Source organism: Dermacentor andersoni, chromosome 1, assembly GCF_023375885.2.
Source record: "Dermacentor andersoni chromosome 1, qqDerAnde1_hic_scaffold, whole genome shotgun sequence".
NCBI lineage: Eukaryota > Metazoa > Arthropoda > Arachnida > Ixodida > Ixodidae > Dermacentor > Dermacentor andersoni.
The window spans coordinates 28,611,367-28,628,533 of record NC_092814.1 but is presented as its reverse complement, the minus strand read 5'-3'; the positions used below and the strand labels follow the sequence as shown (position 1 = coordinate 28,628,533).

Here is a 17,167-nt window from a genome sequence, read left to right as displayed (position 1 = left end):
GCCCGCGGAGTTTAAAAAATACCACGTGACAGCGCGCTCTGTGTGCCCGAATGCGCCACGATTACAGCGCTCTCAACCGTGCTTTGTAAAAAAGATCGCTCGCTTTGCGCCTTTCGTGCTGCCCAAGACAGAGCTTCGCGTTGCGCTTTGTTCCGCGATAAACGCCAGTGGGTTCGGGCGGCAGTTGAAATACAGCGCGGCACCCGTTTCTGCGGCGATAACCCGCCGTGGTTGCTCAGTGGCTATGGTGCTGGGCTGCTGAGCACAAAGTCGCGGGATCGAATCCCGGCCATGGCGGTCACATTTCGATGGGGGTTGAAATGCGAAAACGCCCGTGTACTTAGATTTAGGTGCACGTTAAAGAATCACAGGTGGTCGAAATTTCCAGAGTCCTCCACTACGGCGTGCCCCATTATCAGAAAGTGGTTTTGGCACGTAAAACCCCATAATTTAATTTCTGCGGCGATAATTGCACTCTCACGCTAGCAGAATGCATGCGGAGGAAAAATGACAAGCTCATGAGTTCGAATTTGGGAGCAAGACGCAAACACGCGTTATAACAAGATTGATAACGTCGAGTGAATTACGCTGGTTGTCACAAATTGTAAACTGACATGGAGGGTAGCTTTTAAGCTTCCTGTCCATTCCTTGACGGCACAGAATTTGTAATTTCATGTTACTTACGTGCTTTTTCCAATTCGTACAAAAGTTTCACACAGGATGGCTTTTTTCATGGATAATGGTTGTAGAGATTTATTCGCTGCGTTCAAACAAGTCAAATGCGTTCAAACAAGTCGCCCTCTGCCATAATGCAGTATTGACACCTTTTCAGCACGTCTGATGTAGCTTTTTTTTATGACGCAGGACGGTATCTCGCTGCAGGCCTCAGCAATCTCTGCCTTTACCGCTTCTGGTGTAGTTGTAGGTTTGCGGTACACTCGGTTCGTCACATGTCCCCACAAGAAGAAGTCAAGAGGTGCCAAGTCCGGTGACCTTGCAAGCCATGCCACTGGTCCATGCCGCCCGACCCACTGGCGTTTGAAGGCTTCGTCAAGCCAGGCTCGGGCAAGGCTGCTGCTGTGAGCTGGTGCACCGTCGTGTTGATACCAAGTTTGCTTTGAAAACGCAATAGGAAGATCACAGCGAAAATCTTCGACTGGGCCTTCCAAGATGTCGTTCACGTACCGCTGAGCAGTGAGCATGTGGTCAAAAATATGGGGCCAATTATTCTTTCGTCAAAGATACCTCACCACACACTGAATCACCATTGGTACTGGTGTCTGGTCTGCGCCACCCAATGCGGTTTCGTATTGCTGCAGTAATGCGCATTATGGATGCTGACTTGAGAATTTCTGGAGAAGGTTGCCTCATCTGTCCAGAGCACTTTGTCAACAAAATACGGTAGTTCGTCACTGTTCACAAGGATCCAATTTGAGAAATCAAGCCGCCATTGAAAGTTTCTTTCTTGCAGCTTTTGATGCAGTTGGAGGTGATACGGATGCATTTCAGCCTTCCTAAGAACTCTCGACACTGAAGACTTTCAAATGCCGCCCTCACCCCTCACATCACGCACGCTGGAATAAAGGGTTTGCAGTCATGAAAGCCAAAATGCCTCCTTCAGCCTCTTCACTGATGGTCCCCTTTTTGTGCCGCGTCTTCTTGAAGCTACCTATTTCTTTCAGCGTCACGTAACTCCTCATAATTGTGTTCGCGCTAGATCTTCCCCACATTGCCAATTCCGGTATACCTTGGCAGCTTTCCTCTTGTCGCCTCGTGCCACTTCCAAGGCTAAGACCGTGTTCGCCTTCTGCTCGCTTGAGTACGGCATGCTTTAGGCACTGCAAACAGATTCTTCGAAACGGTTGCGCGGCACGACAGTAATAGACAGTCGAGCTCACATGCATCTAGCCGCTGGCACAGTTTGGAAAAAAAATTGGCAGCAGTGGCTTAGCTCGGCTATGCCAGGATATACGTAGCGAAAGCTAAGGCATAGCAAGGTTAGCCTTGGTTATTCTTGACTGCAAGTCCAGGTTAGCCTGGTTGTCTAGCTATGTTGCGGCGTTTAGCCAGTCGTTCGGCGCGCTGTTCGTCTGTTTCCTGGGTGATTTGTTTCCTCTTTATCTCGTTCCGATGTCGATTCCATGCCTCCTCCTGTTCATCAGACTTGTCGCCGTCCATACTGCCGCCTCAACTGTGGTTGCGGCGCACGCGAGCTCTCCTTTTCAATCCTCCGGCATGTTCTCAGGCATGCGACGCAGCTGGCGCAGCGAGCGGAGGCGAACGCAACGACGAGGAACGCGGTGTGACGAGAAACGCGGTGTGACGAGGAACGCGGTGTGACGTCATGTGCCTCCTCGGAGCACGGCCACGGCTAAATCGCAAGTTCGCGGCCAGTAAAGGCCTTCAAAAACGCGTTGTAACAAATGATGCTCTCTCGCACAGGTTTCACATGTATGATGCATGTGTTGTGTGTATTTTTTTCTATTCCGCATCGACTTGAACGCTGGAAAAAAAAGTTGCTCTTCTCGTCATATCGGAACAAACCGCTGATGACGGCGCGTTCTTGGGCGACAGGCGCGAGCGGCTGCTGACGAAGCGCTTTTTCGGAGCGCCGTCGCCAGCCGCTGCCGGTAATGTCAGAGCCGAGCAAAGGTTGAAGCCCTTTCTCGTACACTCTTAGGCAAAGTTACACCCTTTGGCTTGCCCCTTCTGCCACACAACAATAATCGTTATCTGCCTTGATGCGTTTCCTTTCTTTAACGCTGCGAGCCCGGAACTTTCCAGTAACGATCGGCACGCGCGTTATCAGAAGGGGCACTCCAAAGGGTGTAAACTGTTCTATGCTGATAACGCGCGTGCCGTTCGTTACTGGAAAGTTCCGGGCTCGCAGCGTTAAAGAAAGGAAACGCATCAAGGCAGATAACGATTATTGTTGTGTGGCAGAAGGGGCAAGCCAAAGGGTGTAACTTTGCCTAAGAGTGTAAGTGAAGGGAAGGCGCGGCGCTGGCGATGTTTTTACGAATCACTCACGAGAGCGCTGTAATCGCGGCGCATTCGGGCGCACAGAGCGCGCTGTCACCTGGTATTTTTTAAACTTCGCGGGCTTTCGTTTTTCCCGAAGAAAAACGGCCACGCTAAGTCTATCTCGTTGGAAGTACCTGGGTTGAGCAATATTTGTGAAGCTCCACAACTTTCCTATTTACGCCTGAACGTCTCGAGCTATATTTAAAAAGTTAATTTATCTCGGCTAATTACTTAAAGAAGACGAGCAAAAAATGGCTATGTAAGTTTAGATAAATGCTAACATCCACGCGATTTCTGTTCTGAAGAATGCATAGGTTGTTTCAAAATCTTGGTCCAAGTTAGCTGGGACACCCTGTATATGAGAAGTTGATTAATTAATCAATGGTAATTATCTAATTATGCGGAATGAAAAAAAAACAATAATTTAAGTATCTCGAAGCGATGGCAAACAACATTACCTTGATTCTGTCCAGCTACGTGGCATTCGCATATTTTTAAACTCTGGCTAAAGTTAGCTGGGGCACCCTGTATATACTGACGACACACAAACCATGATCGGAGATGAGCGCACCGCACGAGCACATGAAACGTTCCGCTAAGGCGAGTAGGTTAGCGACCACTAAGCGAATTAAATTTTTAGCCCACAAATTCGTGCAATTATTACGTATGTTCTGTATCTGCCAGTCGGCCTGATAAGATTGTACCATGAATGACGTGTGCCTGACCGGCATGCAGCGTTATCTGTAAAAGTACGCTCCTGCCTCGAATAAAGGGCTTTTTGCGTAGCTGCCACAGAAGCGTCGGCTGCAGCCTTATCACCATCCTACGTTGTTCTGTTCTAAGCAACAGACAGACAATTCAGCATCACTACACATCTGGTACATCGGGTGCACGAGCTCGGGCTGCTGGTTAATGCAGCATTCTTTCCCATTTACGCCCGGTAAAGCCGGAGCAAAGAAGGGCGTCTTGAGACATATGTTACTTTTTTCATGTGACAACAAATTTTCTTCAACTGTGAGGCTTTTCTTTCCAGGAACCCGTATGGGTTTCCTATGTAGCAACTGCTATGAACGGATAGATGTCTGATTTTTCCTTTATTAAGAATTCGTTAATGTTGCCCGCAACGTGCTTGTATATTAGGAATCCTACTCCGTATTGCTTCTTATCGGGGAGACCTCTACAGCAGATGACATGGCCGTATAGTGAACTCTGTATAAGCCTCACCAGTTCTTCTAATCTCACTAAGGCCAATGATATCCCAAACAATGCCTGATAGATCCTCAAAGCGTCCTGCTAAGCTAGCCTCACTCGACAAAGTTCGGCTGTTAAAGGTTGCCAGGGTCAGTTTCCATTGGCGGCCTCTCCGGGTCCAGAGGTTCTTGGCACCCTCTGCTGCGTTACAGGTCTGACCGCCGCTTTGGTAAGGTGCTCCGCAGCTTCTGGGAACTGAGGACCATGGGTTAATTTTAGGAATCAATCATGAGGGAGGGAGTGGCCAAATACTGCACCAGGGAGGCCAATTCCTGTTCTGGTGAGGGAGTGTCTCTGTTGAAGCTTAATGAGCCTTCCTAATTTGGTTGTAGCTGGATTAGTATAGCCGCACTCGCACTCGGCATCTTTTTCCGGGGTCAGGCACCACTATTTTTTCTATTTTGTGGCAGATCTTGGGGCACAATATGCAGAAACAGGGGCTATGTTGAGGATTCCTACTAATTGAAAGTGCTTTCAGCAGTCACTATAACTGCAACAGCGTGATATCAAATGTGTGTTTTAAGATAAAATAAAATGAATAAAAAGTTATTTGGCCACATTCGGTGACTATTCTTCTAATTGTGTGAAATATTCTCTAGGGTGTGCGCCGCTGCAATGAATGCGTTGTCGAAAAAGAAAGCAAGGGAAAAGAAGAGAAACCTTTATTTCAATCTGGATCCACATTCCCAAAATTTATCTTGTGCAAGCACCATCTGCCATTTATAGTCGTCGTGCCTATCGTCTTGTTATCGCACCGATCTCTTTCATGAGTGGTGGTCAGAACACGAGCAAACGAGAAAACACTCTTAGGCAATATAATTTTCGTAAATGCGGCCCCGCCCCTGTATAATGCCTTTTTAAAAAAGGCCACAAAAAGCGCGTACGCTAGAATTGTTCTCGTAAGAGAAAAATGCAGCCAGTCCTGATGCTGGACAAAGTACTAGCGAAGGCTAGCGCCCTGAGGCAAGGAGCACTTACAAACGATCCTAGCTTGGCAAATTCGGAACCTGGGCGAGAATTCACAAGGCTTTTCGTTTTATCTTAGCTGAAACGTTTGGTATACTTATAACGTAACATATATATATGTGCACGTAATGCTTTTATGCACGTATGTGTTCTTCCAAAGTATGATTTTAGGAGCTCAAATCTTTCTCAGTAATTCACAAATCTTTACATCAGCATAAAAACAATAGTGCGTAAAATATTGGATACTGATTGCGGACTCACGCGTGGCCCTCATCTGGTAAGCAGCCTCGACAGCGTCTCGACGTAGAGCGTGTAGTCGCAACTGGAGGCTCATAATGCGGCGGGTAGATGAGATCACCACCGGGGAGTCCAGCCGGCACACGTCGTCCAAAAGCGTGCGACGCTCACCCTCGCCTTCGAAAATCTGCGACCGAATTGAAAAAAAAAATGTAAGCTAGCTGTATCAGGACAAAGCCACAGTAGAATACGTGAAATATATTGTGCGTGCTGCTGAGGGTGTATGGGCACCAGGGCACAGATGTGACGTAACCAAATGCACAAGCAGTATTTATACACGCATTACAAAGCGTACAGTGAAACGCGATACTCGGACAGTACGGCGGCTGGTGATTCTTGCGCCACCGGTGAGCGCTGGGTGATCGCTGAAGGGGCCCAGTTGCGTCACGATGCATCGAAATGATTTTCATTTTTGCGTGACAAAAAAAGTGCATCAGCTTAACGTCCCAAGCGTCCAACGGTGGCGCGAAAACGTGCCGGCCATCATGCTATCTGAGTATCGCGTTTCAATCGCTAAGCGCTGTACAAGCTTAACTTATGATACAGCTAGTGATGGTCCCACGGTCTAACCTCGCAGTCGTATAAGTATGCACAAAGTTGCGCATAAAGGACACGGACACAAGCCTTATGCGCAACTCTGCACATACTTATGGCACACCAACAGGCCCAAATAGATAACTCACAGTCGTGCTCGCTCCCTATCCGTAGGGGGCCCGCCGTGGTCGAAGGTGGTGGGTGAGGAATGGCATCCTTCTGCTTCGCTGCCCGAGATCCTTCCCGCCATTTCTTGGTGTCGAACGCGGAGCGCCATATCCGAGCAACCTACTACGGCAGAGGGAGATCGCTCGGATCGACGAACGTACTGCCTAGCTGTGCCTCTCGGAACGCCGAGCGAGAGGGTAAATTTAGCTCCGATTGCACCATGTGTGGAGCGACAACGGCGCCATCTGTGCGCGTGACCCATGCACAATGGAATAACGACTTTCCGTTACACAAAGATACCAAAGTAAGGTGCATGGGTAGTTACGGTTGCAAATATATAAGCGATAGTAGTATTGGGTGTTTTTGTTGCATGCAGATTTAACAAGCGACCCCCTATGCTGAGCGAACTGAAAGTGTGCTAAACATTTCCTGAATGTACGTGTTCGTTGAATAATTGTCTTCGGTGTATTTGTAATAAATACTCATTTTTAATACGTTCGTATTTTTAAGTAAATTTATTTATTACTGTATTGCGCTTGTCTACATTTGCCCACATCTGGCCTGTTAAACCGCTGCCATGTACGTGGGCCGTCGGGCACTTTCAAGTGGTCTGCAACCGCTCTTCGCCTGAGGGACCCCGAACTGCTGTTCTAAAATGGAGAAAAGATTGAAATGCTTGAAAATAAACGGATTTATTGATTAATTGAAGGCCTTTCTCGACCAAAGGCAAACTCTCCTTCGATGCACACGCATATTATACTTAAGAGTAACTGAAAAATAAAGACACCATTAGCGAGTCTATTTCGGAGGTTACCCGCCGTGGTTTCTCAGTGGCTATGGTGTTGGGCTGCTGAGCACGGAGGTCGCGGGATCAAATCCCGGCCACGGCGGCCGCATATCGGTGGGGGCGCAATGCGAAAACACCGTGTACTTAGATTTAGGTGCACGTTAAAGAACCCCATGTGGTCGAAATTTCCGGTGTCCTCCACTACGGTGTGCCTCATAATCGGAAGGTGGTTTTGGCACGTAAAACCCTATAATTTAATTTTATTTCGGAGGTTAAGCGGTCATGGGCTGATCGGAAAAAATGAAAACCAAAGACAGGGCAAGGTCGCGTATGACTGATCGCGCGACGTCATACACAAAGCATCGGCTTCGATCACGCGCATGCAATGACAAAAGGATATTGACCACGTGTGCTTGTTTATCTTTATCGGGTGACCACGTTTCGCCGCCTAACAAATGTTATCGCACAGCGCAGGACGCGCCTGCACATACCGGAAGTTTCTCGAACGTTATCGATGGTTCTATCCGCTTTCTGTTGTCACCGAACCTTGTGTAATCTGATTTCATGTATGCGCGACGCTAATGCTGTAGAACTTTCTGGAAGACACCCGGGCCTCCACCACTTCGGTGGCAGAGGTAATTGGCACCATCGGGTATTCATAATACCCTGGAAGAAAATGCAGAAGCACAAGAAATGGCACAGATTATTAGGCTCTCCGGCACCAGGGCGGGCAGACGACTCCTAACAGAGATGGGCGTCCCCCCGGCCACTGTCGAAGACGCCTACCAGGGCCTTCCGAAAGAGTAGAAAGATAACATCATCATATCGCCCGCCCCGCGCAATATACATTCCCAGCGCAACGTAGAAATATTAAGAAGGAAGGCCAGGGCGGTGGCGCTCCTACGCCTCGCGCCAGAACTCCCTGGCGGCAGCTGCTTCGTTGACGCGGCCCAGTATGGCAACAGCAACAATTTCACGGTAGTGTTAATCAACCACAGGGGTTCGACCGTTAACGCCGCTTCGGTACGAAGCACGTCGTCGCGTGCGGCCGAGCAAGTGGCCATTGCCTTGGCCCTCCTGGAACCATACAAACTACCTCCTCATTGTGCCTGTCTGATTGTTGTGCACGCTCTGCACAACAATCAGACAGCCGGGCACCTCGGGTTTTCTTGTACCCTCGCAAGGATACAAGAGAAGTAATATTCGCCGCGCCAGACCGGTGACGTCGCCCATTACGTCAAGACTTGTCGTGAGTGCCAACGACGCAAGACACCGCCAATGAAGCTAGCGGGATTACTACTGCCGATCGAGTCACCTTGCCGACCATTTCAGCAGATCGGGATGGATTTGTTGGACTCTTCAATGTCAACATCTGGAAACAAGTGGATCGTCGTGGCCACGGGTTACCTCACTCGCTTCGCTGAAACGAAGGCTCTGCCGAAAGGTTGTGCAGCAGAAGTGACGAAATTCTTCGTCGAAAACATCCTGCTGCGACATGGTGCCTCAGAAGTCCTCATCACCGACAGAGGAACGGCGTTTACTGCAGAGCTCACCCAAGCCATTCTGCAATACAGCCAGATAAGCCACAGGAAGACAACTGCCTACCACCCGCAGACGAATGCTATACGGAGCGGCTGAACAAAACTCTCGCCGACATGCTAGCAGTGTACATACGTCGACGTCGAACACAAGACGTGAGATGCCGTCCTGTCATACGTAACCTACGCTTACTACATGGCAGTACAAGAAACAACAAAGATCACCCCGTTCAAGGTGGCACGTCACCGACAAAGAAAATGTCGACGTCGCCGCCTATCTCCAGCGCGCCAAAGAAGCCCGGCTGCTCGCCCGCATGCGCATCAGGAACCATCAGAGGACCGACAGCCGACACTACAACCTTCAACGACGCTACGTGGAATACCAGTCCGGTGACCGTGTTTGGGTCTGGACCCCGATACGCCGACGAGGACTCAGTCAGAAAATATTGCGACGCTATTTCGGACCCTACAACATCATCCGACGTATCGGCGCACTCGGCTATGAGGTCGTGCCAAACGGCATTTCGCAATCACAGCGGCGCTGCGCACGATCTGAAGTGGTCCACGTGGTGCGTCTTAAGCCCTTTTACGCACGCTGACGAACTTCGTCATTTTGTTGTTTTTTTACTACGGGTGTTTTTGTTTATTATTTTAGTTTGTTTGCAGCATCGAGACGATGCTTTTGAAGAGGCAGATACTGACGCGTGTACTTGTTAATCTTTATCGGGGGACCAAGTTTCGCCGCCTAACAAATGTTATCGCACAGCGCAGGACGCGCCTGTATAGATCCGAAGTTTCTCGAATGTTATCGATGGTTCTATCCTGTGTCTGTTGTCACCTAACCTTGTGTAATCTGATTTCATTTGTGCGCAACGCGAATGGTGTAGAACTTTCTAGAAGACACGCGGGCACCAGCGATTACGCTGGAACCTTCGATGACTGATGTATAAAAGCCGACGCGCTTGACCCGCTGATCAGATTTCGACGATCGCCGACTGCGTTCGCCGCTATCGTTGTGCCTTACGTGTAGCATGTTTTTGCGGCACAGGTTCGCCCAATAAAATTTAGTTTTGTCATTCACAGTATTGCTGCTGAGTTCTTTATCCTAACTACTCCATGACAATATATAGAGCAGCGGGTGGAAAATCAAAAGAAGCTCTCGCGAGAGGTATTTCAGTCTTTCAAGTCTTCGAGTGCGTGAATGTCAACGTGCCTGAAAAAGCGATCCCGTAACACTTGGATCTTGTGAACGTGTGGATGTATGCGTCCAATGAATCAGGTTCTGCCACCTCCATATACATTGAAAAACACGTTTCGGGCTCTGAACACTTTTAACAAGAAACCTTCCTGGCTTATGATCTGTGTTATATAAGGACAACATGTATTTAAGGGCAGAAAGTAACGTGCCGCCACCCCATCATTCACTCAATTTTACATCTGGCATTTATTGGTATAGTACAATGCTTGATTATTTCGGCAAAGCTGACTAGCAGTTTGCCTCATTGTCTACTGCTCGGCGGCTGAGCATAAGTTAGTCAATGGACAGAGCTTGTTGGGTCACAGACGAATCGAGAGCAGGATGCCTTGGATCAGGCGCTGTGTAAGCACGCGTCTTCGTGGTGATGACTAGCAAAACACAAATAATTCAAGGATTTATCCGGCCCAGGCCTGAACTCTTTATTGCGGCAGATTCTTACAGCGGACACCGCCATCTCCGAGTGCTCAGACTGTACCGCAATAGAAGCTTCAGTTAGGCACTGTCTCATCGAGTAGCCACAACACGACCAACAGCGAGAGATATATCGCAGTCGTCTCAACATTTTATTAGAAGCCCTTTCCCTGTGCAAAAGTTCCTTGGACTCTGGTCTTGCCCCAGCAACCAGAGGTTAGCTCTCAAGGCTCCACGGGATTTTCTCGCAGCCAGCGAGTTTATAATTTTTTTGTGAACAGTAATTTATATGCATTCTAAATTTCCTCTGTGTAGCTCTGACCTTTTCATACTCGTGTTGTCTCAAAACACTTGGAGTATTCAACCTTTCTTTCACTCTTTCGCTATTTTCCACCAGGGTCTGCGCACTTGGTCTATTAGCATTTTGCTATTTCGTTATAGCTTTTTGACAGTGTTGTGTATTTTCATAATCTTTTTGCTGTTGTTATTATTAATGTTGTTGCTTTTCTTGAAGAGACACTAAAGCGAAACAATAAATCAGTTTAGACTAATAAAGCAATGTTTGAGAACCCTGCAGGCAGTCATTTCAAAATAATAGTTTGATTATCAGATGAGAAAATGAAGATCGAAGTATCAGTATTTGAATTTCAAGCCGAAACCCCGACGCCGGCACGGGAATGTGACGTCAGGGACTCCAAAGTATGCTTTCACATTTGAGCCGCATTGGCTGAGAAAAGGTTACCGAAACTTGCTGTGTTCAATATTTGGTTCCTTTAGAACACAATGTAGTGAATCTATACCACTGTATAAGTAAGTAGGCCCTAGAAGATGCCTACAAAATCCATGACGTCGCAGCGACCAGGTGCGGGAACTTCGAACTTCAAGGAGGCGTCGCCACGCGCCTTTCGTTTTTGCGCTTTTTCTGGCTTGCCAAGCGTCTTATTGTGGTGAGAATGGTGTTTTTAGTGTCGTAGAAAGGTAATTTACTGATGCAGAAGAAATCATTTTTCTCTTTAGTGTCCCTTTAAATATGTGATTTCGGGATAGCCAGCCATCCTTGTGGCCTAAGTGGCCATAATTATCGTCTATAAGAAACTTAGACGAAGACATCGACATCTTTTCAAGAACTTTGGGAAACAAGAACGGCAACAACAATACCTTCTTTCAGATGGGCGCAGAGAAGCCCTCGTTTGCTAGAGTATTGCCTGCTGTGGGCAAGTGTGCGTGATGGGCAAGCCTCCTCAGAAATGGCCAATTTCTGCGTGCGTTGCAATCAAATGTTAGCGTGTACCCGACCGACGTTGCCCCTGGTGCTGACGTTCACCCTCCAGCGGCGGTGCCTAAATTTTGTTGCTCTTCGCCCTATGGTGAGGCTCAGCGGGTAGCCTGACGATGGCGTAACGCAAAAGACGGACGGACGCAACGAGCACGATTGAATTCTTTTGACTGTTGTAACAGTAATTGGCCTTACTTGGCTTCATTGTCTGTTGGCTTCATGTCGTTGTATCGGACGAGCTCGATCACTGGCCGCTGTGTGAGGGCATCGTGCTGACGACGTTTTGTTAAAACCAGAGACGGACAGGCAAATACACATGGTCAGTTAAAATATCGCGACACTAAGGCCGAACCGAGCTCTACCCCCTCTTGAAGACTTTCTCATGAAGTCTCATTTTTGCGGTGTTCTTATGTATTTTGCGCTCGAGTAGTTATTCCGGTCACTGACAAAGTGAAGACGCAAAGAAAACTACGTTTCACAGGCCTTACGAGCCTTCTTGGTCCTCCGAGGAATCCGTAAGGGCTCCGGAAGTCCTGGCTTGGTCAGTGATCGAAATAATTTTTACAGCGAACAGTTAGCCTCCGGTTGGTCGGGATTTTTCGTGGCGTGCTCACCCCAAACGAGGCAGTTGGAAAAGGGGTTTGTGTTTGAGTTTCCACGTAACAGAACTATGTTTTCTCGTATATGCGAATTACAATCCGATGTTACCATGTCTGTAGGTTGTGTATCAGTTCTACTTTACGAATTCTACGTTATATTTCATTTTCAGAAATTCAATTAGTTCAATAACGCTCTTGAGCCAGGCAGAGGGCCTACAAGAATGAGGATGGACCTCGTACGGCAGCTGCAAAAAGGGCTTTGTCTTTCAGTTTCCGCCAAACAGAATTATGTTTTCTTGTATATTAGAATAAAATAGAATAGGATAACTTTATTTCCATCTACTTGATGGAGAAGGCTGCAAGTAAAAGCTGCTCCAGTAGAGGCAGCTCGACGAGGCCCGCAGCCCCACCTAAAGAATATTCGGCAACAACGTACATGCAAACACATATGCATTATAGATATATATACTCTCATGAACCAACATACTCGCATATACACATGCACACCCATACCAATATACATACAGAGCCACTGGTGACTATATATAGATCAAAAAATACTTATTCCTATTACAATCCGAACATATCATGTCTGCAGCTTCTGTATAAGTCGTACTTTACGCATTTTCTGACGCAATATACTTTTCAACATTAAAGGGACACTAAAGCGATACAATAAATCAGATTAGACTAATGAGGCATTGCTTGAGAACCCTGCAGGCAGTCATGTCAAAAAAATTGTTTGATTATTAGATGAGAAAATGAAGGTCCCAGTATCAGTATTTGAATTTCGCGCCGAAACCCCAGCGCCGTTACGTCTGCGTGACGTCAAGGATTCCAAAGTATGTCTTCGCATTTGGGCCACGTTGGCTGAATAAAGGTTCCCGAAACTTGCCATGCTTAATATTTGGTTCCTTTAGAACACAATGTTGTCAATCTGTACCGTTATATATAATTAGCAGGCCCTAGAAGATGCCATGAAAATCCAAGACGTCACAGCCTCTAGGTGCGGGAACTTAAAGGGACACTAAAGCGAAACAATAAATCAGTTTAGACTAATGAAGCATTGTTTGAGAACCCTGCAGGCAGTCATTTAAAAGAAATAGTTTGATTATTAGATGAGATAATGAAGGTCCAAGTCTCAGTATTTGAATTTCGCGCCGAAACCCCAGCGCCGGTACGTCAGCGTGACGTCAGGTATTCTAAAGTATGTTTTCGCATTTGGGCCGCTTTGGCTGAGTAAAGGTTCCCGAAACTTGCGATCTTTAATATTTGGTTCCTTTAGAACACAATGTAGTCAATCTGTACCGCTATATATAATTAGTAGGCCGTAGAAGATGTCATCAAAATTCAAGACGTCACAGCCCCCAGGTGCGGAAAATTATGTAGGGGTCGCCACCCGTATTTCGTTCTTGCGCTTTTTCTGGCTTACCAATCGTCTTATCGTTGTAAGAGTGGTGTTTTTGGTGTTGTAGAACGGTAATTTACTGATGCAGAAGAAATCAATTTTCACTTTAGTGGCCCTTTAAGTAGGCGTCGCCACCCGTATTTCGTTCTTGCGCTTTTTCTGGCTTACCAAACGTCTTATCGTTGTAAGAGTGATGTTGTTGGCGTTGTAGAACGGTAATTTACTGAAGCAGAAGAAATCATTTTTCCCTTTAATTTAGTACAATAAAGCACTTGCGCTTGGTCGACGGCCTAGCAGAATGAGGGCGTATTCTGCACTTCCGCACACGTGCGTGCGCGCGTGACGGGTGGTGCTTGTGTAGCGTCGTCTAACGTCACTTGGTGGGGCGGTACTTGTCTAACGTCCGCACCAGCTTTAACAAGGTGGAATGAAAGTGCATTTTTTTTTAATGATCCCTGACCAAAGCATAAAAAAATGCACTTGCAAAAAATGCAAACGCTAACATAACCCTAATCCACAAGAAAGGGGACGCCAAAGACTTGAAAAATTATAGACCGATCAGCTTACTGTCCGTTGCCTACAAAGTATTTACTAAGGTAATTGCAAATAGAATCAAGAACACCTTAGACTTCCGTCAACCAAAGGACCAGGCAGGATTCCGTAAAGGCTACTCAGCAATAGACCATATTCACACTATCAATCAGGTGACAGAAAAATGTGCGGAATATAACCAACCTTTATATATAGCTTACATTGATTACGAGAAAGCGTTTGATTCAGTCGAAACCTGAGCAGTCATGGACGCATTGCGGAATCAGGGTGTAGACGAGCCGTATGTAAAAATACTGAAAGATATCTATAGCGGCTCCACAGCCACCGTAGTCCTCCATAAAGAAAGCAACAAAATTCCAAGAAAGGCGTCAGGCAGGGAGATACGATCTCTCGAATGCTATTCACAGCGTGTTTACAGGAGGTATTCAGAGACCTGGATTGGGAAGAATTAGCGATAAGAGTTAATGGAGAATACCTTAATAACTTGCGATTTGCTGATGATATTGCTTTGCTTAGTAACTCAGGGGACCAACTGCAATGCATGCTCACTGACCTGGAGAGGCAAAGCCGAAGGGTGGGTCTAAAAATTAATCTGCAGAAAACTAAAGTAATGTTTAACAGTCTCGCAAGACAACAGCAGTTTACAATAGGTAGTGAGGCACTGGAAGTGGTAAAGGAATACATCTACTTAGGACAGGTAGTGACTGCGGATCCGGATCATGAGACTGAAATAATCAGAAGAATAAGAATGGGCTGGGGTGCGTTTGGTAGGCATTCTCAGATCATGAACAGCAGGTTGCCATTATCCCTCAAGAGAAAAGTTTATAACAGCTGTGTCTTACCAGTACTCACGTACGGGGCAGAAACCTGGAGGCTTACGAAAAGGGTTCTACTTAAATTGAGGACGACGCAACGAGCTATGGGAAGAAGAATGATAGGTGTAACGTTAAGGGATAAGAAAACAGCAGATTGGGTGAGGGAACGAACGCGAGTTAATTATATCTTAGTTGAAATCAAGAAAAATAAATGGGCATGGGCAGGACACGTAATGAGGAGGGAAGATAACCGATGGTCATTACGAGTTACGGAATGGATTCCAATGGAAGGGAAGCGTAGTAGAGTGCGGCAGGAAGTTAGGTGGGCGGACGAGATTAAGAAGTTTGCAGGGACAACATGGCCACAATTAGTACATGACCGGGGTAGTTGGAGAAGTATGGGAGAGGCCTTTGCCCTGCAGTGGGCATAACCAGGATGATGATGATGATGATGATGATGATGATGATGATGATGATGACCAAAGCAACTTTTGTCAAACCCTCGACTAAACAGCAACGTATTCTCGCAGACATTTGTGATGGCCGGACAGCCGATCCCACGGCTGCCCCAACTCACCCTGAGGTATTCGAGGTCGCAGCGCTGCAGGTTCAGCCTGGTGACCGTGAGCTCGACGGTCTGGTCGCTGTTCGCGTAGATGGTCCAACGACAGGTCGCCGGATAGGCGGTGTAGACGCCCTCGCGCGGGAACCGCAGCTTGCCGGCAGCCGCGCGGTGCTCCTCGTTGCAGCCGAACACCTTCCAGCTGACATGCAGTCCATTCTTGTCAAGCGGGCGGTCGCTCAGGAAGAGCAGCGAGACCGAGCTGCTACGCGTATGCACGGGCTCTGGGATCAGTTTGCCGCACATCCTCGAATGGCTGCGCACCTGGCCCTCGTTCTTCTCCAGGACCTGCGCGCGCGTTCATACTGACGAGAGACCGACAGCCACGACGGCGATGGTCAGCTCCGAGAGAACGTAAGAGTAATCCATTAGTCACACGGGCAGCCGGAGCATACACAAGGCCGCGTCATCAGATACCAACGTGCACGTTAGCCGACGCAGTGAAAAGGGGTTGTGCGCAAACTTTTCTAGTTTGGCCCCTGTCTATTCTTGAGCGAACCTATGGTTCCACCAAAGAAAAGAAGAACTGAAGCCGAATACAACACTTGTTTCCGTTTCTCTTTCATTTATTGGTTGATCTTTATTTTTTACTTTGGAGTTATGCTCATTGGCAGAAATACCGAGCTGACGATAACGAGAACGAGAAAATTCAGTTTGACGCTGTGGCGATGCCCAGAAAGGCCGCGATCCGCATCACCCCCGTTTTTCTCAATAGGGCCGGATAAGAGTGCTCTCTGCCATTGGTTGGCCAACTTGGCTAATGATATATGTCTAGCAACAGTACTGGCTGGAGTTGGTTGTTACGAACAATTCTAGCACAAGCGCTTTTTTTGAATACGGGCTCAGGCTTTCAACAGTGCCTTATTCGAGTACCGCCATTAGCGCGTCCAGTGCACAAGTAATGCGAAGAGCTGGCGAGAGGCCACACCTTCATGTACATGTGGCGGCACTTTGGAGGCTCGCCGACGAGGTCGAAGTAGTCGAAGGTGAACTGGTAGCTGTTTCCGCGAGCACTGCGGAAGCACCAGCGCCGGCGGCGAATGAGCATGTTCCGCTTGCTCTTGTCCTCGGGGATCTCGAGCAGGCCTTCGCCAGACGTGAAGGTCCGCACGCACGGGGGAAGAACTGCGATGCAGACGGCACACGAGCCTGAGCAACGACGCCACTCCAATCGCTCAGCCTGTGACGCTGTCAATTCTCTCTCCTTAAAAAGCCTCATCGGAGCCTCTGTTTTCAGCCAACTATAAAGTTGTTAGACGTTTCAAGTAGAGCGTCTTTGAAGACATTGTTCTGGTTCATGATAGCTCTCGCCGCGGTAGAGCAGATCGGTTCTCCGGAACTCTTATCTTTCTGTACTCTCTTTCCCGTCCCCCAGATTAGCGTAGCCAACCAGACGCATTTCTGGTTAACATCCCTGCCTTCTCTCTTTATTTCCTCCTCCTCACACCCTCAACGCGTGCGGCGACTATAAAAACCTGCAGCGCTTGCCTTGCCTTGTGAGTAAGGCCTTTTCTTCGCGAGCCTTCCTTTCTTTATATAGGCATGTCATGTGACGCTCCTTCGTAGATTTCTGTCCCTTCCTCCACTACATAGGTAGGTATATTGGCCATTCGTTTGACAGAGACCGTATTTATTAATGCCTGTTATTTTCTAGCTGAGTC

The 17,167-nt window shown here is 47.7% G+C and overlaps 1 protein-coding gene across 2 annotated transcripts in view; it reads right to left on the bottom strand.

Moving 5' to 3' along the window:
- LOC126545474 (cubilin-like) overlaps positions 1-17,167 on the bottom strand; it is a 77,895-nt gene that overhangs the window by 30,288 nt on the left and 30,440 nt on the right. For both annotated transcript variants that reach the window (XM_050193358.3, XM_055061264.2), the window contains exons 4-6: positions 16,435-16,631; positions 15,462-15,794; positions 5,503-5,665 (exon numbers count right to left, since the gene is read on the bottom strand). In XM_050193358.3, coding sequence (XP_050049315.1) covers positions 5,503-5,665; positions 15,462-15,794; positions 16,435-16,631 — 693 coding nt within the window. The remainder of the gene's footprint in view (positions 1-5,502; positions 5,666-15,461; positions 15,795-16,434; positions 16,632-17,167) is intronic.